The sequence below is a fragment of the Falco rusticolus genome, chromosome 6, assembly GCF_015220075.1.
Source record: "Falco rusticolus isolate bFalRus1 chromosome 6, bFalRus1.pri, whole genome shotgun sequence".
NCBI lineage: Eukaryota > Metazoa > Chordata > Aves > Falconiformes > Falconidae > Falco > Falco rusticolus.
In genome coordinates, this window is record NC_051192.1 from 54315061 (window position 1) to 54338145 (window position 23085).

Genomic DNA, 23085 nt, shown 5'->3' on the forward strand with positions numbered 1-23085 from the left:
CTCCTTTCTTAGCTGCTATAAAAGCTTATTTTAACACATATAGCCCGTTTGATGTATCCTTTAAAAGGGAAATGGTCCTTTAGCATAGCATGAAGAAAGAGATCCAGCAAACAGCATGGTTTTTTATTTTGGTGGTTTTGTTTTGTTTTGTTTTTGTCTTGTTTTGTTTTTTTACCTTTCCACATGGTCAACGTTGCCTGCCACACCGACCCCTCCAATGGTATAAATTTTCCCATCGTACACCAGACTGTTATGTCGACACCTTGGGACTGTCATGCGGGACACGAGGTTCCAGTTATCGAGCAAGGACATGTAACACCAGACATCAGCGAGCGTGACACCCGACTCCATGCCGCCTGGCACCGACATGTGGGTGAGGGAAAGAAAAGGGGAGAATTATGTGAGAACCTGGAATGGCAGCAGCTTTGCACAGCAATCAAAGCCAGTTACAAAGTAAAAACTCTTCAAATGACATTTGACTAATTAAAATAAATCACCCTCAATACTGAGCATCTGTTCCGATGATGCATATCTGTGTCATTTATTCATGCGCCCCAAAGGCTGGGTTTTTTTTAATAAGATGACATGAAGAAATCAAGATGTCAGACTACGAGGGACATGTACATAAGGGGATAGACCCTTTTCACTGTTCATAAATAACTTTGAGTCTATTAAATTACTGCAACACTTGCAAGAAAGTGTCAGGAGGCAAAGCCTATCTTGGCTTGTGAGACAGACCAGTCTGAAATCTAAAACGCTTAATACAGTGATGGATTGAAGCAACACATACATGGGCAAAATAAAGTCAGTGCTTGCACTGTAGGCTTAATGTTTAATTTTCAGCAACAAATTTCTTATTTATTTTCATTTGCTGATAAAGAAAAGAACCAGCTGTACTACTCCTGTAAAATAGTTCAGGATGCTCCAGTGAAATATTTACATTGGTCATCTTTTAACTTCTGATTGAAGCTTCCAAGGTAGCTACTTAGTGGGTGTCTTACTATCCCCATTTTGAAGAACAAACAGGTGAAATGATTTATTTGAGGCCACACTAGGAGTCAGTGATTGCGCCAGGAAAAAAACTAGACTCAGTTCTGTGGTTTAATGAGAAAACCAGGCTTCCTCCTTAGTATTTTGTTCTCCAAACCTATGCTATGCAGTGTGGGGTCCAGTACTTGGAGCTTGCAGGGGTTCGTTCCAACTTCTGTTCATTCCTCTTCCCTTTTTCCTGTGTAAGTTTCAGCAAAGCAAAATACCAACCAATACTCAGCTAGCTTTCCAGCCATGTGGGACTTTCGAGTTCTCCTGTTGTAGCCATTGAATACCATCAGGATCCTCATCCAGATTTAAGGGAAGAGCTGAAATAAGCTTTGAATTTAGGATTCAACAGCTTCTGTTAGCAGGTATGGCACAGCCTAAAATGGCTCTACATACTGGAAAGTAGTGCAGCTAAGAATAACTAAAAGTCAACATCTCACAAAAGCCTCCGTAGAAGGCTTTCGCTCCAGCAGCAAAACAAGCATGGGCAAAAAACCATCAAGGAAAAATTTCCAATCAATCCTTAGGGCCTCTATGCAGTATTAATGGAATTTAACACTGCAGGCAGCAATTTACTGCAGAAAATGCAGTGAGGGAACTCGGCAAGGGAAAGGCAACAGCTGCAACCCCTTACTGATACTGCCTGGTGCATCTGTGCTCGCAACCACATCCTTGGATCACACACATCTGCACCTCCCTGCCCAGGCTCCTCTTCTTTCCATCAAACCTGCACTCAGCTGCCATCAGAACATCCTTCCATTGCCTGGTGGGAATTGCTTTTTCCCCTCCAGGGAAGCAGAGGTACCACCAGACTGCAAAAAAACCCCACCTCAAAACAAACCACTGTGATGCTATGGGCACACTGTAGACAGCTAGTTTGGGAGTTAAAGCCTTTTGAGGAATGTGGTCTCAGTTTCACTGAAACCAAGATGATTATAGGGCTAGTGACTACTGTCAAAAGAGCAGTCTCAACAACAAGTACAAAACCTGAATGCTCCTGTAAGCAAATACCGTAAGTGTAGGTCACATATTCAGCAGTCCAGCCTGTCTGTCTGAAATTCCATAACCCACCATTTAGACTCAACTACAGCCAGTATTTTAAATTGTGTTTCTATGGCAGCGAAATCTCTTTGCATGCTTGATGGTTGTCAGACCTATTTTCTTCATGTTGCAACTCCAAAATATTGCTGTTGACTGCTTTGGGGGAACATTAACGCTGCAGAGCAATGGAGAATGATAAAAGCAGGGAAATCCCTCTCTCCCAACCTCCCTCCCACTTGTCTTATTTTTTTCCCCGGGAGCAGCTGGGTAAAACTCCAGCATGTTCTTCTTTGTCTGTGCTGCCTATGTTGTCAGGAGAAAACTTCTCTCCCAGCCCAGTAAATCTGGGGGACAGATGGATTGAAAGCAGCCCTGTGGAGAAGGATTGGGGGGATACTGGTGGACAAAAAATTGGAAATGAGCTGGCAATGCGCATTGACAGCCCAGAAAGCCAACTGTATCCTGGACTACCTCAAAAGAAGCGACCAGCAGATCAAGGGAGGTGACTGTCCCCCTCCACTCTCCTAAGACCCCACCTGGAGTACGGCTCTGTTCAGCTCTGGGGTCCCCACCATAGGAAAGACACGGACCTGTTGGAGTAGGTTGAGAGGAGTGGTACATTATGGTCAGAGGGCTGGAACATCTTTCCTGTGAGAACAGGCTGAGAAAGCTGGTGTTGTTCAGCCTGCAGAAAAGGTGGTGCTGGGAAGACCTTATTGTGTCCTTTCAGTACTTGAAGGGGGCTTCTAAGAAAGATGGAGAGAGGCTTTTAACCAAAGCCTGTAGTGAAAGGACCAGAGGTAACAGTTTTAAACTGAAAGAGGGCACATTTAGATTGGACAGAAGGAAATAATTTATTATAATGAGGGTGGTGAGACACTGGCACAGGCTGCGCAGAGCAGCTGTAGATGCCCCATCCCTGGAAGAGCTTAAGGCCAGGTTGGACAGGGCTTTGAGCAGCCTGGTCTAGTAGAAGGTGTTCCTGCCCATGGCAGGGGAGTTGGCCTAAATGATCATTAAGGTCCCTTCTGACCCAAAGCATTCTGTGGTTCTATGTTTCTATGACATCTGCTGCTTACCTGAGAGATAGATGTTGTCCCCAGCGCTGACCACACTGAAAAACTCCCGATCATAGAAAGGCAGGCTGGCCAACGGGTACCACTTGTTGTTTTGAGGATTTAAGCAAGTGACCGCTGTTAAAGCACGTTGATTCATGCCAATCATCTGCCGACCCCCAACTAAGACTATTACCTCGGCTACACCTAGGATTCAAGTAAGAAAAAAAAATATTATAAAAATGTGTCACCTCTCAACCAGGCAGGAACCTATCAAGAAATAGGTGGGAGTCAGGGTAATTTTAATGTATATAAATCTGTTTCAGACCATGCAATCAAACCAAGAAGGGTGACAAAAAAGGGAGTCTGTGTGTGTGTGTGAGCGGTGGGTGAGGAATGACACTATGAACATGCTTGGGAGAACTTGGGAGGGAGCATGCCATCTGGGCAAAACATGAAGGGGGAAGAAATAAAAAGGCAGTTCCATGTAAAGATGTCCATTGACTTCAACACTGAGTGAGACCTGCATGTAGCAAATTCCTGTTCCACTGAAGAAAATGGGAATTTTGTCAAGCATTGTGATAGCCTTGGAGCTTGGTTATTATCCAGGGAAAGTACGTTTGGACTTTAACCTGAAGAAGGCGTTCTCACACTAAAAGCTAATGTCTGGAGGAGGTTTAGGGTGATCTCTCCACATGTACTCTATTAAAATATAATTTTCTGGTGGGTTGGTGTTTTTTGGGTTTTTTTGTGTGCTTTTCCCAGAGAAAGTAGGTTTTCCAGACATAGATTATGTGCTCAACCATGGACTATGGTCTTAGTGTACTACTAGGTGCTAGGAAATGTGACTGAGATAGCCCCTGCCCTAATATAGTTGTTAACTGAGAATTATCTGTGCTTGAACAGCTCCCCCAGGCTCATGACACGCGAGGTGTACAGCAAGTCAAATTCTTTGTTCATGCAAATGGACAAAACTTTTGCAATCCACACATCAAAAGTTTTAATTCTCACTTCACAGCCAGATCTGAGTCAAATCTGATCTGAGTGTTACTCCAGACTCATCCCTGCAGTGATGGGTCACAGTTTAACTCTGGGACGTTTTATGGCTCTAACCCCAAGAGTCAAATGCTGGGGATAGTTTGGATTTAGCATTTAGGAGAGGTGTTAAAAATCTTTCTGCAGCAGTTGTAAGCCCCAGTGCAATCTGTTGACAGGAGAGGTAGGCTCACAAGCAGGACCACGAGGCCATGAACTGGAAGGAATCACCATTTCAGGAGCTGTGCTTGTGGCTGGACCCGTTGCTGTGATGAATTACAGTGCCCAGCCTACAGAGAAGTGTGCACAGGCCAGCGGGGGTCACAGGCACAGAAGTGAGATTGCCAGCAAGAGAGATTAGGAACTGCAGCAGAGAGAAGTGCATCCTCAGAGTAACAGATTATCGTCATTCTTCATTAGCATTTTCAAAAAATTTGTGTCATTCAAGCAAGGTTACTCTTTTAAAAGTTATTAAGTTAAAGTGCTGTACAGTTTTAAATACATATTTCTTAGTAACAAGAGATCATTATTTTTGTGCCATACCAGAAAATCTAATCACCTGCGCAAGACATAACTTGATTATAATCAATGACCTCGAGAGGGCATGTGACATGCTGCAGTGAGTCCACAAAGGGTGTTTAGAGATCCTTTGTGCCTACATGAATGCCGTTGATATGCAAAATAACATGATTCTATATAATTAGACTCTGACCTAAAAAACTATAATCACCCTCTCTTACCCCAAGAGAATCACTTTTCCCTCATCAACAAGCTTCTGGAAATGGATCGTACTACACCTACAATTTTATATACATAAAATAAGCACTTTTCAAAAATCCCTTCAAACATCACATCATTAGTTGTCTTCAATGAAAGACTTTTTAGGGTAGATTGTTATTGAAAGTCCTCTACACTTCATCCTTCTGAAAGGTGCCTTGATGAGGCAGTCTCCAGAAGCTGCAAATGCCGTGGTTTGATATGCCATCTCTGTGCCACATTAGCATTACTGGTAGTCACATAAAGTTTTGCCTGGCTTTGTGATTGTACTTATGAGAGGCAGAAGTACAGGCAGCATGTTAAAACAATTCACCTGTTTCATTTTACTCCTTCTTGGATGCAGCTTTCCTAAAATTTTCCTACATGATATTTGCACCACTCTCTGTTCAGCAAATATTTAGGACATTTATCACATTACCATGATACGGGCTTTGCTGGCAAACTGGGGAGCTGTGGTTTGTTTCATGTGTTTTTCCAAAAAGGAAAATGCATGCATTCATGGGGTGAGAAACTTCTTGAACAGACATGGTTCTCTATAGCTGTTGGGCTTTTAAAAGGGAATATATCATGGGTGATCTACTTGTTTTGGAGGCAGCAGACAGCTGAACTGGTACTGTAAGACTTACTATATGAAAATAATATATTTAAGTCGGGCTGTGAAAGTGAGGCTGTTTTATGAATATTAGTCAGATTCTCCCCACAAGAGGCTGAATGGCAAAGGAGCAAATTGTTCACCTAGTTTTGCAGCTAGAGAAACTGAGGCATGGAGGGCAAGGGGCTCACTTTCAGGATGATAGGGGAACACTCTGGTCTCTGCTGAAGAGAATAATTCTTAAAAATTAGTTTTCTTTTAAATCTTGTTTCAGAAGCATGCATCTAACCATTGGGATAGGTTCCTAAATGCTTGAGCAAAGTGGGAATGGAAAATCAAGCTTGAAATATCACCAGGCTTCGAGAAGGGGCCAAGGTCTGCGCTCTATCCCAGGGCATGTCCTGGCCATGCCTGGGAACTGCTGCACTGGGGACATGGTGTTGTTGAAGGAAGTTTTGCTTTACCTGCAGAAAGCCTGGGCCGGGTCCTTGGTGTCTGCATCTCTTGTCGGGCATGCGGCAGCATGTGATAACGTTTGGCTTCGTTCACTAGATCCCGGCAAGCCTCTGAAGACTTTATCAACTCCTCATTGTCAACAACATTTAGCAGATAGCTGGGATGGATGAAGGGGAGGCGCACCACTGCCAGCAACTCTGCAGCGTACTGTGAGAGAGGGAAAAATAATAACACACTGCAGCCTTCGTGCCAGAGTTCAGCTGCTCAGCATCTCCACCTCCTTCCCTGCAAACTGTCTCCTGTCACCCAACCTGGAAAGACACTTGTCATGGATGCTGCATACAAGCCCTGCCTAGTGACTGGGTGGGACAGAGACACTGCAGCACCTCGTGCTCCCCAACCCAGGCTGCTTTTGGACCCAGAAGACTGAAAATAATCTTCAAAAGGTGGCAACTCTTGTTATATAGCAGTGTGTGGAGGGATTTTTGAAATAAAAGCTCAGTCTGAACTCAGTCTGAACATAACCATGAACATAACACGGAGTAAACTTTTGCATTTTCTGAATTAACCTTGAAATGTGAGCGTAGTTGCTGCACTGTAAAAAAAACCAACCCAAAACAACTCTTTTCTGGCACTATAAATGTGAATTGAAAGCTGGTAAATAGGGTGGATTTCAACAACTGATATGGAAGAGACTGAATAATATCAGCCAATTTGCTAAAAAATCTTTTAATTAGTAAGGTTTATTTGGTGGAGAAACAAATTGCGTAGTTCTAGATTTTGGGGAAGTCAGACTCCAGAGGGTGCTATACAAATACTGACAGTAAGTTTCATCTTCTAAATAAATACATTAAACCTTGGAGGGCAAAGGACACCTGAGCAAATGAAGCTGTCTGTCACTGAACACAGCTTAAAGGAGAACAAAACCCCAAGAGAGAAAACTGCAATCGAAAAACCAAGAGTCCATCCCCAGATTATTCTTTTTATATATAATTGGTTATATCCCAACACAGCACAAGAGTACAGTGAAAAGCAGAATAACAGGAAAATGTGGTTCTCGAGAAGCAATGCACACAAACAAGAAGCAAACTAAGGGTGCGCAGCAAGAAAAGATAATTATCTGTTGTAATAAATATTCATATAGCAGCAGCATCCAAAGATCCCAACTGGGATTGAGGCCAGAATGCAAATAAATATCCCTGAGGTCCATGTGACTGGTCCTGAGAAACGCTGGGCACCAGCAGCATCTGCTGGCCTGCAGATGCCTCTGGTCTTCCAGAAGCTGCTTGGCTCTCACTTTCTATTTCAGCAGCATGCCTGTCCCTGCAGCGTGAGAGCCAAGTCACAGCAGGAGCAGGGATGGGAATGGGGCACGGACAGAGTGAGATGGGAGGGCAGGGATGTGGCCTGGGACAGCTAATGGGCTGGCCAGGCAGGGAAGGACGCAATGACACCCAGGACTGCTTCCAGGACTGCCCCTTTCACCACCCAAATTGAAGAAGTAGGCTTCATTTAGGAGGAAAACTGAGGATTTCTCCTCCCAACAGCAATTCCCACTGCTCTCCTGCAGGAGAGCCACGTCAGCCTGGTGCAAGCTCAGTCAAAGCAAGGAGGTAACAAGGGGGCTGAGCCCCACATGTGCCTGCGGGACCATGGCAGCAGGGAGCCCGACTCCCAGCCCCTTGCTCACCAGCCCGCTTCAACACCTGGGTCGAAAATTTTAGGTACAGCCTGAAGAGTTGAGGCCTGTCCACTCTGCAGTTGTTTGGGGATCAAAAAGTTGTTTGGGTGACACAAAAGGGATGGAAAAGTGGCAGTGCTTGTCTTCTGAAAAAACCCTAACCATATGAACCGCGAATTCATGGCTTTTCACTGTTAGCTCTGGTGTGGCACAGGGCCGAGTAGGGCTTGAAATCACTTCATCAGCCTCCAAACCAGACAAGAAGAAACTCCTCTCTTTCCCCTTGCTGAAATCCACTTCCAAGGCGCTCTCTAGGAGGTAAAACGGCTGCTCCCCTCCCCTGGAGTCACAAATGTCAGGCACTTGGCTGCAGATATCGTAATGTCATTAAATGGTACCTTGTAGGAGAGGGAGCAGTGGACATATGGCAGTGGGTGGTAAAGCTCTGATTTCAGGAAGCGCTTTTTTTTAAGAAGGTTGGGGGCGTTTAACCTTACATGAGAGCCAAGACGAAACGTGGCATTAGGACATGGGAATAATGTGGATAGTGGGTATACTGGGTACGAGCCAGACAACCCCCACGGGGGAGGTTAATCCCCACTACAGGCTGCTCAGGAAGCAGTATGAGTCGCTAAAGGGCAGTTTAAATAAAGTTGTAAAATATATGGTGTATAGTGGAGCCAGCACCTTCCGTCTGTGTGGTGGGACATGCCAGAACTGCCCCTGATGCTCCCAAGGCAGGTCTGTGCTGGAAGCAGCTGCAACACAAAGCAATGCGAAACACAGGTGCTAACAGTTGTGCCACTAAATTAGGATATGGGGTTTGACAGGCACCACGATGTCCCGAAGCTGAGTGTGAATCAACATTGGGAAGAGAGCTCCCCTCCGGCAGTGACAGAAGATTCCCATGGGCCCAGCAGAACGACTGCCTGCATGTCCCACCTTCCCCAGAATAAATGGGGCAGCACCGCTGGCTAAGCACGGTGAGCTCTCCCTCTCGCCCACCTTGCTTTAATTAGATAAGTGAGAAAATGTGATTATGTTTCTCTCTTGGATTCCCCCTCCCTCTTTTGTCTGAGCTCGTGGCTTATTTTGAAGGGGAATAATAATTAGAACACGTTGCTCCCTTTCATCAGCTTGAAAGTTAATATCGTGTATCAAAACCGATGTCACTTCTCACTCTTCTTCTTCCCTTTGCTCAAACAGCTAGAAAAAGCCGGCTGTGTGTGTATGTGTGTGTGTGCACGACCGCACGCAGTCGCGACTCGGGCTCATCACTGATAGCATTAAGGGTACATATAATCGCAGTGTTTTTCACCAAGCGATTTGAAGAGGACGTACCATCGCATCTCTAGAAGACAGGAGAGGCTTTTATGAACCAACGGCTTTTCGCACCATCTCTTTTAAGCACTATAGTCAAGGGTGAATTTCATTTAGCCTCACTGATTCAAGAATATTCAAGTGATTTAGGCAATCAGCAGCCTTATTCTTTTGGATTCTCTCTTACGAAGGCTTCCTAGTGCCGTTAGCTATGATTGTACTAAATATCCTGTTACTATTATACTTTTCATTTAGACTGAAATAAGCACTGTAAAGCATTTCAACCTCCTCACCATTTGTTATTTGCTCTCCATTCTCTGTCGTCTTTCCGTTGTTCCTCATACAGCCATGAAATAGCTACTGCACCTATTGATGTTACCAGCTTTTATTAAAACAGAAGAATACCTGCACAAGGCACATTGCCAAGTTCAGCAGACAACAACCTCGGGTCCCTGGAGTTGTAGTTTGTGCCTGTAACCCTGGGGATGTTTTCTTCTCGCTACTTGGCTGCAGGCGCTGGCTGGACAAGTAGAAATACTTCTTAGGTCTTTGCTAGGAATCACTTACGACTACTCTACAATCTGCATCACATGCCAGGGTGAAGCAGAGAATATTAATGCCCCTTCTGGCCTAGAATTAGGAGTTAACAACTCATAAACATGGAACACCATGCCTCAGCTCCTTGAAAAGGGACATCGTTATGCAAAAATCTAACAAATTTATTGTTTAAAGTGCTAGAGAACTTTTTGAACACTGTCAGGATTGGTTTTTCAGGTGACATGAGCCTCAGTAGAGCTCCCGTTGGATGCTGGATGAAGGGAGCTGCTTGGGTTTTGCACCAGCAAAGGTTCTAGTCCATGAACTCCTTGCTGAGTGGTGATGCTGCCGGCTACCCCCATGGCACCATGCACAGCCAGGGTGATTCTGCAGGAGCCAGGGCACCGCTACCACATTAGCAAAGGCTTTTTGGACAGTCACTGTGGACACAGCACAGCAGCAACTTTTGAGAGATGCTATCTGGCCTGCTTCAAGACACTGAAAGCAATCACAAGTGCGTTTTGTAAAAACAGGAAAAGAAAAATCTTAGGAGATCTTATCTTTCCTTAATTACCTAAACATCTCAGGGGAGAGATTCAGCTCATGATTTGGACACCTAAATAGGTACATACAAGCAAGTATTTACTTGTCAGTTAGACATGTGTAAACTCATGTTATAATTACTAGAGATTTAGTCAACACACTTAGCACAGTCCTCACAGCAATCTGAGCTGAGAGGATGTATCACACACCAGGGGAGACAGAGTATCAGTGTCCCCTTCTGGCCTAAAACTGTGAGCCATCAGCTCCTGGGAAAGGGAGTGTGTTCCTCAGACCATGTCCCATTGAGATGTCTACAACTAGACATCAACCCAGACTGGAGGGTGATTAATTCTCCCATCTGGTGGGAATTTTCACCCCTATTTGCCCTGGGTGCTGTGCTCAGAAGGTCATAATCGTGCTAAGAGGAAGCCTAAATGTTATCATTGTGTCAGCGTTAACTCAGAGGGATATATGATCAGCACGATCCACTATACCTTGAAGCTGACTCTTTCAAGCCTTTCCCTAGTAATCTGTTCATCTGTGTTAACTCCCATCTCAGTAGGCAGGCCAGAGCTCGAGCAAACTAGATTACAAAACAGCTGAATGCGTTTTTATTTTTGTTCCTGGTTGGTAGTTTGAGTGAGGACATTTACTTTGCTAAACTTTTCGTGGCATTTCTTCTCCTACTAATTATATCAGTGTTATGAACGCTTCCTTGCAAGTGGGCTTTGTTCTGGTATCTCCTAAGTCTCAGTTACAAAACTCTCTTCAGTATCACATTAAAAACAATCTTTTTATTTTCAGTTCTCAAATCCAGTAAAATCCTCACAGGTATTCACCAAAAGGACTATCAGAGTGCTCCTGCATAGACTTGGGCTACAACAGCATACAGTTAGTTTTAAAAGGAAATACGTTTACTGCTACAGAGTCAAATTTCCTGCTTCTTAAGTGCTACACTGGAAAGCTCTGAAGATTTTTAACATTTTTGAAGTAATGCCCAGAGAGGTTAAAATAATATTTCCCTTATGCCTTATAACTCATCTGTCGCTCTAGCTTACTGTTCCTACAAAGGACCCTTTGTGCTATCCGCCTAAAGAAACAGGCTTCAGCTAGAAATACAAATACAGAAGTTCAATTACCCACGTTATGACAGGGTTTTGCTGCAACAAACTGCCGTTTCAGCTCTTTTTGCATAATTCCAATAGCGTTTTTAAAAACGTTATGAAGTAAGAATATATCTGATTCATCTGAGAGCTACGAAGGAGATTTATATTGTCTCATGTAAACTTGCCCCTTGTCTTGCACTGGCCTAATCCCAGAGCTGTAGCAAGGACCACCTCAGACAGCAGAAGCCAGCAGGGACAGATCCAAAGCAGAATCAGTTCCCCACTGCATAAAACTCCTTCAAATGAGAAGAGGGCACTCCATTAAAACCCGCCACCCAAACCCTCTAAACCAGCAGCTTCTAGCCTTTGATGCCTACCTGGTGGCCAGGTTATGAACCTCCCAGTGGGCTGTGCCGATCGTGATGGCTGGGGATATGGCGTGGTGGCCACATAAGAAGGCACACCAGAGTGGTGACAGGAGCAGTCTCTTCCTGCAACCACCTCCAGCCCAGCCCAGGCTTCCCCAGCAGGTTACCCAACCTGATACTCAAAATATTGCCGGCTCCAAGTTTACAAAATGCAAGCCCAGCAGGGAACTGGCTGGTTTGGGGAAGCCAAAGCTGCTGGTGCCCTGCTTTGCCATTCTCAGAAATAAGCCTTTTTGGGCTAGATTTTCACCGCCCTGCCCTGCTACTTGGTAATGAGGGTACTTGCTTTGAGACATCTAACCCCTGAGTATTATGAGACACGCTGTGTTTCCAGTAACCTCCTGCACATTTCTACACCCAAGGTCATATCCAAACCCAACCTAATCTCTCTGGTGCACTTGGTATATTTATTAATTACCCATATTGACTTCTTGGAATTGCAATGGTGCCTTTAGATTAAACAAAAAGGCTTGGTAGCATGTCAGCTGACAGCCTCATAATATCATGAGATAAACATGTGGCAGAAAATCTGATTCACAGGCACTGGGTTCAGCTGGTGGCTCGGTGGCAGGATGCCACGTGCATAAATCTCATGCCTAGCAAGAAGAAAGGAGCAGCCCCTCTGTCTTGCTGAAATAAGGCTTCAATGTGACATGTTTATGGCAGCACAGCTGACTAAACACTGTAATGTCATCAGCGCCGGGTAAAATGAGCTGCTGTCCTCTTCTCTGAACTGTTTGCAAAGCAGCACACGGGAAGGTATTTCTAGCAGTAATATGACGAGGTTTTTAAATATGCAGGAAGATAAATCATTGGTCCATCATACTTGGAGATTACCTGATACTAAGGCTTAAAAAACCTTCACTCTTACCATGCAATCTCTAGCTTGCTGACTAAACTCTTATCAAATAAAACTCTCTAAGTTCCCCCAAAGGTTGCTGCAGAGGGGAGTGGCCTTTCTTTTGTTTATGGGCAGTCACCTATTCAAACACAGGTATGCACGCAGATGCACCACAAAAGCACACTGCCAACAACAAAATGGCTGAAGCTTCTAAGACACTTCATAAACTCCTGATACATCCCTCCCAACAACACACTGACACACGAATCCACATGCAATAATTCTCTGAAATGCTTCTTGCCTATGGTATAGAACAATTTTGTTACTTGAGGTTGGTCCTGAGTGCTGGGGCCATGTGCAGCACAAGGCAATGCAACTGAGCATGTGTGAGGAGCTGCTTGCTGACCTGTGTCTTTGTAAGGTTGTTTCAGCAGAGAAATATTTTGTAAAAAATAGGAAAATGTGTTGGAAAAGCCACAAATGAAGAGACTAAGAGGACTGGGAGACAAGAGAACTCCTCAAACCAATTTAAACTTCAGAGAAATAATTCAGTAGATTTTCAGTCAAGGGTATCCCTTTAAAAAAAAACTAAAATTTTTGTAGGGGGAGAATTTAAGGAACGGAACTGCTAATGTCACCTGTGTCTACTTTTTTTTTTGTTGTTGTTATATTTAATGCATTTTTTTCCTCCACTATATAGCTAAGGGCATGTTCCTGCACTGAATCTGTTCCTGCTGCTGCCTTTTCTTCTCCCTCTATAAGCCTATACAGTCTCTAAGTGTGTCTGCAAAAGCTTCATTTAAATCTGAGCTCTTTGAGCAGCCCGTCCCTGGGAAATCACAGGGGTTACCACTCATCCCTTGCATTTTTCACTTTCAGAGAAATTGGAGCTTCTTGCACTTTCATTATGGCATCTTTTTGAATTTGTCTGCTCTTCCCACAAATGGATTTCAAAGCATCAGGGTAGTGTGGGCTTTTCAAAGAAGCCAAACTGAACTGTAATAGACTGTTAGTGCCTAATTCACTTAGGCTCCCTTGGAAGCTTCCTTTTCATACTTACTCCAACCCTGCTTTCCTGAAGCTTAATGCCCTTAAGTACATTGATTGATCAATTAATTTCCTATTATGATGAATTCAAGTAATTTGTACATGCTGGTATTGGGTATCAGCTTCTGAATATATCACTACCCTCCTGTCACTGCAGAGCAAAGTTGGGATTGTGATTGTTCCCTGTCAGATTCTCCATTTTCTTGCAGCGAGTTACTCTTCTGCATAACTTTGGAGACTTTTTAAAACATACCTGAGAAATTATGCCGCCATCTCAACAGCCTAACTGTAGACCAGGGATCTTTCATCTGCTCTCTCACGGTTACCAACACCTTCTCCTCTGTAGGATCCTGCCTCAGAACTCCCATTCTCTGTCACTTCCAAAATATAGCTCATGGGCATTTGTAGCATTTTTGACATAAATCGTCTTCTCCTTCCCTCCATCACCTTTTCCTGCCCTCACTGACAGATACAGGGCTTTCAGGTGGGCTTTGTGTTTGCTTAGACTAATTTGCTATGTCTCAAATTCATCCCAGTGGTCCCTACTATTGTTACACCCCTTGCATCCTTCACGGTAACTCCTCTCCTTGGGGCTTCACACACTTGTAGACCTTTATCCCCCTTTAGTTGTCATTAGGTCAAGTCATGCATATTCACATCTTTTAATCTTTTTTTTTTTTTTTCCCTCACATCAGTTCCTTCAGTCTTTTAGTCATTTCTGTTGCTCTTCTCTAAATTATCTCCAATTTGTCTACGCATCTTTGGTTCTCAGGCACCACGAAGATGCTGTTTAGACAAATTTGCCTCTGAGGACACAAGTGCATAGGCGGCTTGTTAATCCCTTTATGGTACAGACATTTCATTTTGCTGCTGGACACCACGATTTTAAACAGGGTTTGAAAAAATGGCACATGATTATATTATGTCCTTGCAGAGCGCTACAGAAAATGACTGCCATTCAGCTGAGCCTCTTGTCTGTCACTCCTCGCTGCAGTACCAGCCTCTCTTCCAGCAGTACTTCAGGCAACTTGTTAAAATGTTTGTCCTCTCCTCACTTTTCATCCCTCCTCAGGGCGAGAGGGAAGCTTCATGCAACTGGGAGTCTTGTTTTCCCAGGCTTTCTGTTATTAATAAATGTGTTACTATGTTTTTTAAATCAGAGAAAGCAGATACAACTTTGGACTTGGAGCAGAAGGTGGGAAAGTTTCCAATGAGCTTTGGTACGTCTGTGCTCTGAGCAGGCAGCAATGCTGCACATCCAGCACATTCACATCTTCCCCACCCCACGCTGACGCTGGGCATGACTGCATCTCTGCAGTCGTTAGTGACTAACTCTGGCTGTCGTTAGCACCAGTGGGCAATACAGCTCCTTATCCACCGAATCCTCCCAACAGCCCACGTGGGAGGCATCACTTCCCTCCAGCTTATAGTGTAAGAAATGGGGGCAAAAGGGTGAAACAACCTACCCAAGGCCGTGCAGAGAGCTGGGGGATGAGCTCAAGTGGAGACTGCTTGAGGCCCGGTAGAAATCTTTGCTTGTTCAGACAGCTCAGACCGTGCTTGTTTCCAGACAGTAAAGCCTCCATTATACAATGTATTTTTTGCATGAGTTCGCCGGAGTTGTAATAAACTTATCAAGGGGATAACTGTTAGGATAAACGCTACAATCTTGTCCATCAGTCAGGAAGAGAAATAAGTAGAAAAACACAGTAGATTCAGCTCTTCCAGATATGTCAGTCGGCTGCAGGCTTTCCACTCAGTGACAAGTAATCAAGAGGGCTCCTACAAGCAGCACGCTGTGTCCGCTGGTACAGGAAATTACCTACCTCATCCAGACCTCACATCACAGGCTGCTTCTTTGGTTACACCAATTTTACGTGACCGCACTACCAGCAGCACTAAAATTGCTTCATAAACTTTACCGTATGAGCTGGTGCACTGCTCCAATACGCTGGATACAGTTATTTACCAAATCCTAGCTTAACATATGTCATTTTCTGAACTGCCTCTTTGTCTTATGTAGATGGATCAGTAACCTTTAAAGCACTGTTATTCTCTCTTTGTAACAAGGCTCGGGTGCTGTCTTTTGTAATGCCACAGATGACTTTTATAAGTACCGTAAGACTTTGTATGAGCATAATTTCCAAAATTAAAAGTCAGTCAGAGCGCAGCTTTTCAGCTTGCCTTGCAAGCAAATCCTAGTTCCTTCCCTGCCACTGACCTCCAGCCTGGTGGGGAGAGAATTGATAAAAGCAGAAACAATTAGATACCTGAAGCAGAGCTTTTAGCAAGGCAGAGAAGAGCAGGAAGATAGCAAACTCAATGCCCTTCCAGGAGAATGGGAGGCTCCATTAAAAGTCTCCTTCCCAGAGGCTGGCCAGCAGGGGAGGCAGTGATGGATAAGTTGTTGTAAGAGTGCGGCACAAGGAGCTGTGGGTGTGGGGAACACAAGTGGTGAGACTTACTGTCCCCAGGCGTAAGCTTGCACTCTAGAGTAACACAAAGCCATTAAAAGCCCAAGGAGTTTTGGAGGGCTGCAACTGCTCTGGGGGCAGGGGGTGCAGATTTAGAAGGCTCCTTCTCCAAGCTCCTCTGTGGGGATGTCTCTGCTGAGCGAGCCCCTGCCAGGCTTTGCCAGGGAGGATGGACATGCAGGTGAGACAAGGAGCACAGACCTTTCCCTGTTTCTGGCAGACATCCACCTTTGGAAGCTTGGAAGAAGCTGCCAAAGACATATTTTAATCACCTGCCATTGGAGTTACTGAAAATAAAAACTTGATGATAGAGCCTAGCCTGTCAGGCAAAAGGAGATGGGGAGAGGGGAGATACAAAGCAAATGCAGGGCCTGGATTTCTAGGGTTTAAAATTTAACTGCCAGGACTGACTTTGGGAGAGAGAAATAAAACCAGGCCAGTTACCTGAGGAATGCAGTAGAGCAGGAGTGATGCTTTGGGGCTGTTGCAGTACATGGCTAAAACCTATCCAGCAACTGTCCCAACTGCTCCCACCGGCTGGGTGCAGAAGCAACAATTCTGTTTCTGCACTGGTGTCCTCCATGTGCTGGTTGCCCACCCCAAAGAGTCTAAAGGGAGCTGAGTGAATCCATCTCACCAAACTGTTAATAAAGTCAAAATATCCATGCACAGCTCCTGCAACAAGGTCCACCCCGTGTTTGGTATTGCCATGGTTGTCCAGTTCTGCAAAGCTTTGAGCAGCCTGTGCATCTCACAGGAGCTTGGGCCGTTCCTGGCACGGTGGGCCTTGCCACAGAACAAGCACAAATTTTCACTCATCATCTTTATCAGAAATAAGATTATTTAGGCCTATCTTCCCTCCTATCCACCATCAGAGCTATTTGTTCCTGAGCTCTAAAAATGAAGAAGTCATTATTGTAAAGATGGTACTTTTCATGGTATGTATGAGTTCTGACTTACAGAAAATAAGTACCTATTTAACTAAGAGCTTTATAATAGATCAAGCAGTGCACAGAGTACAAAAAAAGTGAGAGCCACAATCCAAAGTAACTAGTTTAGTGGTAGGATTGGGCATGAAAATAGTTATCTGCTTGGTATCTTTAATATTAATTTATTCAAGACCCTCATCTCTGGATAAACACAAATTAAAAATTTAAAGCCCTTGTAAAGCAATGCACGAAACTAAAGCATCACAGAGAAATTTTGAGAAGCAAATAAAACTGCCATTGTAAACTACAAAGGCACTGCAGAACCAGGACAGAGGGGAAGGAAACTTGGAAAAAAAACCAACCTAAAAAAGCAACCCAACTGCAACATGAAAGGAAGAGAGGAGATGGCAGTGGTGGCAGCAGCAAGAAGGGGCACGAAAAGCCATCACTATAAAAAATAAGTTCATAACATTACCGCAGCAGGTGCAGAAGGAAATATTTAAATCAGCAATTTTGAAAACGTAACTTGAACCGCCTGGTGGGTGACACTTTCTGTTTGTACCATGCAAATGGGCTCCTGCCGCAGGGCTCCTGTACCTGGCCCTTGGGAATAATCCCCAAGGTTGCATTAGGTTCAGAGCTGAGAGCTGCACAGCGTTGACTGCTGTCATCAAACTGTAAGCAAGTAGTGAAATAGTCTGTAAAACAGTGTGCTTTTCAAGGCCAGCAAGAGCCAAAAAGGCACCCATTTCAATAAGTCAATGATATTCTGTAAATGTTCTGTGCAATAATAATATTGGGCAATACTAAATGGCATCTCTGGCACATGGAGGAGGTGGTCAGAGATTGCGGCAGGTCCCCACCACAGGACTGCACTGCTGAGCTACATCACCTGCTCACACAGGGCAGGACAAGTTTGGACAAAGGCCCTGGGGGCTGCAGGCTGCTGGCAGGGGCAGCACAGGCAGCCAGGCTTGGCCTGGCATGGAGTACCCCACTGTCCTTAATGTCCCTACCCTCATCCAGCTGCCCGGTGAGGTTGGGAATTGCTATTCCTCCCACTTTCCAGGTGAGGGGTGGAGGTGCATCTGCTCCTGATCACATGCAAAGATGCATTTAATACCCCATTGTATGTTTAGATGCTTGAATTCCCATTTAAATCAAGAAGGTACAGCCTTTCCTGATGTGAGACAGCATCAACAATGTGTGGCCAAGTGCTTCCCTGAGTCCCAGTCTGGTCCATAAGCAACTGGGCTGTCCTTAAACCAACCAAAACTGTGACTGGGGATCAACAGAAGTTGGTCTTGCCAGGATAGACCAGAAGCTTTGGCCTCCAAAGTAGGGGAATGGGAGAAAACAACGTCCCCCTTCTGGGCTTTGTTGGCAGAACTGGCCTCCAAAAGGAGAGGTTTTGGGTTTAGACCACCACAATTCACTGCCCACAAAAGCTGACTTGCAAGAGCCGCACTGAAGGCAAGTGGCATGCTTTTAACTATCACCAGGGATGTCTTCTGGTCCCAAGCACAATCATCAGCCTCCTAACAATCATTTCTTCTAGCTTTTATCTGGAGACAGTGCTGGGCAAAGTAACACACTCAGTTTCTTCAGTCAAGAACAGACTGCATAGCTCAGATAGTTGAGGAAAGGCTAACTCTAATAAATATAGAATACACAAGGGGTTATCTAAGCAGCCAGTAAAGATACGGAATCTTTTTTTTAATGTACTGAAGTTATACTCATTCAGTATGTGGCATCAAAAGAAATACAGATTTTCTGACAGTTTTTTATTTCCCACTATTAATAAAATGCATCCCTTTCTTAAAGCAGCATCTCACACAACTCTAATCCTTCCGAATTTATCTCTGACCGGCTTGCAGGCAACAACTCGAGGCCCTAGCTTTGCACCATGCATGTCACAAACAAGTTTTTGATTCTAAATAATCAGATATGGGGATCAGATTTTGAAATTACATACATTTTGTGCATAGCCTGCATTCCCTTTCTCTTTTTTTATCTGAACTGCCCATCCCATCTCCTACGCACCCTCATGTTTAAAATTGCATGGGGATGGTTTCTATTTTAATAGAGGCATTCATGGTAATGGAGCGGAGTGAGGCTTGCTGAGATTATTTTTACCTGAGCTCTGATCGCAGCGTCCTTCTTAATCCACTTTATCACTGTTTCATACACCAGCTCCTCCGCTTTGGTGTTCAGGCTGTCATTGGACATGTAGGAAATGAAGTCGTCTTTTGAGATATTAAGGATCTCTTCTTGGTTTGCCACCTCTGGGAAAATTTGCAGGGCATACGCTTTGGCCATGTTGTACAGTTCAGTGCACTGCATGGCTTCAGCCATGGCTAATATTCCTAAGCAGTTGCTAGCAGTCAGCTGTTTTTCTAAAAGGAGAAAAAACCCCAAAAAACAAAGCAAGTGAGAATTATTAAAAGCAAGATTCACGTTTTTACCGGAAGAATGGAAAATATAAGTGCCACGGACGTATCTCCAACCCTAATTAATTTCAGGGAGTTAATTAGAAGCAGCACCCTGGGTTACTTCAGGACTGAGGTTTAAAGTACAAAAATCAAAGTCTGTCTAACAACTGAGATGAGAATGGGGTGAGAAATGCACTTTCTGAGTCTGCTTTTCATGTAAGCCTTCACTAGGCATTGGGGAAACCTCCTGACATAATAGTAGTATCTGGGGCTTCCCAAGGGACAGGAATCCAGCCAGGAGACTTCTGCTATTTCTACCACCTATGATGTTGCTTTAAAAAACAGCAAAGATGTAAACGCCAGTGCAGACACTTAAGAATAAATGCAAACAGCACTAAGGACATTTCTGAGGATGCTGTAGTCGCGTTATGGTAATTTTTGCCCTGTTCAGCTACGAAGCTACTTCAAATAAAAAGAAATCCTCTCCCCCTCTTTTTTTTTTTTTCTTTTTTTTTCAAAGGAACTTTGTTGCTGCTGAATGTGATGACATCCCTTATGCAAAACACCGATTATACTAATGCCTTCTGTTAAATGTTGTGTTGTGCGTTTCAAAGAAAATCATGCACAGAGGAGACAGCATTATCTCCTACCCAGCAAACAGAAGTAACGGCACAGTGTGTAGCTTTGCGTTAAAAGTGTGCTACACCATACATTTGACCGTACTTTTTTCCTTTTCAGCTATTATGAAGAAAAACCCACCAATTTCAGACATTTCTAAGGGGAATTCTCAGATTCTTATCAGCTTTTGTTAACCAAACCACTACTAATAGGCAAAATATATTCTTTTAAGATAAAGGGCCAAGATAAAAACAAGAGAGAGACAGACTGCAATAGATCACAAAAGCATCAGTACCAGTGGCAGGCTTCTGCGCTGTCAGAGGAGAAGTATATCACATTTGGGCACTGTCATATCCTCGTGCACTATTTCAGAGCCCTGGACAGGAATGTGTGATGGACCCACATCTCTTCAAACAAAACTCCCATCAGATTGCCTCAGCTGGAAATGCCAGGGAAAGCTACACCCAGCTTCTGCCTTCATCAGATTTAAAACCTGCACACTATCTATATATAGCTTTTATTAAAATAGGATTATGTCCTCTTTTTTCTTTTAACCTGGTTTGAGATTAGGAGTTTTTATGTTTGGTTTTTTTTGGTGTGGTTTTTTTTTTCTTTTTTCTTTTCTGTAATTCCTCTTATTTTCTTTTACAGATCAAGCAATCTTGAAACCAGGTTATCTCATTTTGCATCAGTTGGTTGTACTGACTCCAAGAAGCCCATTTCCTTAACCAGACTGGAGCAGCAGCACTGTTTGCTATCAGCAGGCTGCAAACTGATAGCTGTGAAACATAAACTTCCCAAAATTTCTTATTTTCAAAAAAAAAAACCCAAACCCAAACAAACTCAAAACCTCTTCCAGGTTCCTTGGTTCTCTCTGTTGGCATAGTTTCATGTATACATACAGCTGGGGGTAAAATAATAATCTAACAGAGCCCAAAACTCTCACCACCACTTGGCAAACTCTCAAGTCAAAGATGAATCTGATACAGCTCCACCTTACTCTCACAGGGTTTATAATAAAGGTAATAATCAAGTTTGACTCATTAAGCAACCGTTTACTAGCACATGATGGAAAAGACTTGCAAGAATGACTCTTCACCTTCAAGGGACTGGGTCTGCCTCTATCAGGAGAGATTCCCTTACCATCCACAGCTAAGCCTGTGGCGTAGGGCAGAAAAAGCACTGGTCATGACTGGTTTCCTCCAATCTGGACTGGGTTTTCTACCTCTAACAATGCTGGCTGACTGATGTAGCCTGTTACACCAGTTTCCAAACAGCTCCGTGTTGTTCCTTTGACCTTCACTCCCTCTTCCCCGAGAAACCGCTCAGTGGCAGACCCAAATGACGTTATCCCTGTCTGATTCAGCAAGTAAGGCCATTTAGGGAGAAGTCCCAGGGAGATGCAGACTAGGGTATGTCCAGGAGGCTGGTGACACACTTCATTGCACTTCATCCCTTCTGATGTGATGAGCACCACAGCAAGGTGAGCACTGTGATGTCCTTTTAAGATGAGGGCTGGCATGTGAACTAGAGGCATTCATTGCAGGTGAGCAAGACAGGCTGGGGCAACAGCTACAGAAGGTACAGAAAATCTATCCTGTGAACAGAAAAAACCCACCCTTCATTTTTCATCTTTGACTCAAAATCTGGGGGCAAGATTGACCTCTCGACTCCAGCCGTCTATGCTGCAACTGAGCAATCACATCCGAATTCCTGTACACTCATAAACAATTCCAAGAAGCAATCTTGTAATATTTTGGATAACGACTTCAGGATGAGCAGAATCATGCCCTACCAATGCCTGTTACTCTTCACTGACTATAAAGGGAGCCTACATGACTACGTATATGCTGTATAATATATGCTATAGGATATAGCCCATCCCAAGTGACTGCAATCCAGGGGCACTTCTGGATGCCAAAATGACAAAGACTGCTAAGGACCAGTTCTGCTCCATCTGTTCCTGAGCCATTTTCCTTTGAATGCTGACATGTTTACAGTAATTGCTGGTTTTGCCAGAGTGACACTGGGCTTGTAACAACACATTTTGTGGAGTCTCACCTTGAGTTCATTCCAAACATGACTGCTGCCTGTGAAGCTATTCCCAATGCTCAGGACAGTTTGTAACAGAATTATGGGTGGACTTTAAGGACATCAGATGTAATCTAGCAGGTTCTCAATGGTTTCAGCCAGAGCTGGAAAGCATATTTTTTTCTATGTATGTCACAATATTGCAGATCAGCAGCCGATATTCTCTACTTGTGTTAGAGGTAATTTTGCAGTGGGATCCTGTGCTGAGTCATCATGAAATAACAGCCAGGCAGACTGCTAAGATTGCATTTCTGGGAGCGGGACAACTTGAGATAAAGTTAAGAGATAGAGGGTACACAGGAAGGATTACTCAGTGAGATTGTGGTAACAGTGTGATGGAAGCTCAGCGGTGGATGTAAGCCCTCTCTGTGTGCACTAAGTACTGTATTTTCACTTAGATATGCTTTCTACATGATGACTTGGTTATCACTAAAATTAGCATAAAATGTGCATTTCCTCATGATACTCTCTGTACATTTTGATGGGGCTCTTATTCCTCAGGTACTCCTACTAGTGTCAAAAGCATGTGAAGATAGGAGATAGGTGGAAGACTTCTGGATATACATGCATCATCCGAAAGATTTCACTTTCCCTGTGACAATGTTCCTCATTTCTCCTATCTCCAGATATAGTTGATACCTCAGTTTCTCCAGTGCTTGGCAGTGTGGTTCTCCAGCTGGCTCAAAGTTCATTACCTTGAACAAAAAATTACCCATAATACTTTCTCTCAAATTCATAAGGACCATAAAGGCCTCTTCTTTCCTCAGATGCTTATGCCTGTTCATGTAGGTCTCATCACTGGTACACCGTCCAGTTTTTCTCATAGCTCCCTCTTGTACTCTTTGGAAACTTTGTCTTTGTGTCCTTTGCCCAGGAGACTAAGAAAATTCAGAGCTCCAGCTCTTTCCTATTCTGCTCCATGAATCTAAGAGGTTCCACCAACTTCTTTAGACTTAAGGAAGAACATTTTTTATTTTATCAGCAGCAGGCTGAAGTACAAGCTCAGAATTTGTTCACTCCTGTGATGAGGGTGCCTGCATCATG

General features: G+C 44.0%; 1 protein-coding gene across 2 annotated transcripts in view; it reads right to left on the reverse strand.

Moving 5' to 3' along the window:
* KLHL29 (kelch like family member 29) overlaps positions 1-23085 on the reverse strand; it is a 405611-nt gene that overhangs the window by 34965 nt on the left and 347561 nt on the right. For both annotated transcript variants that reach the window (XM_037392581.1, XM_037392580.1), the window contains exons 8-11: positions 19037-19296; positions 6003-6201; positions 3159-3341; positions 176-356 (exon numbers count right to left, since the gene is read on the reverse strand). In XM_037392581.1, coding sequence (XP_037248478.1) covers positions 176-356; positions 3159-3341; positions 6003-6201; positions 19037-19296 — 823 coding nt within the window. The remainder of the gene's footprint in view (positions 1-175; positions 357-3158; positions 3342-6002; positions 6202-19036; positions 19297-23085) is intronic.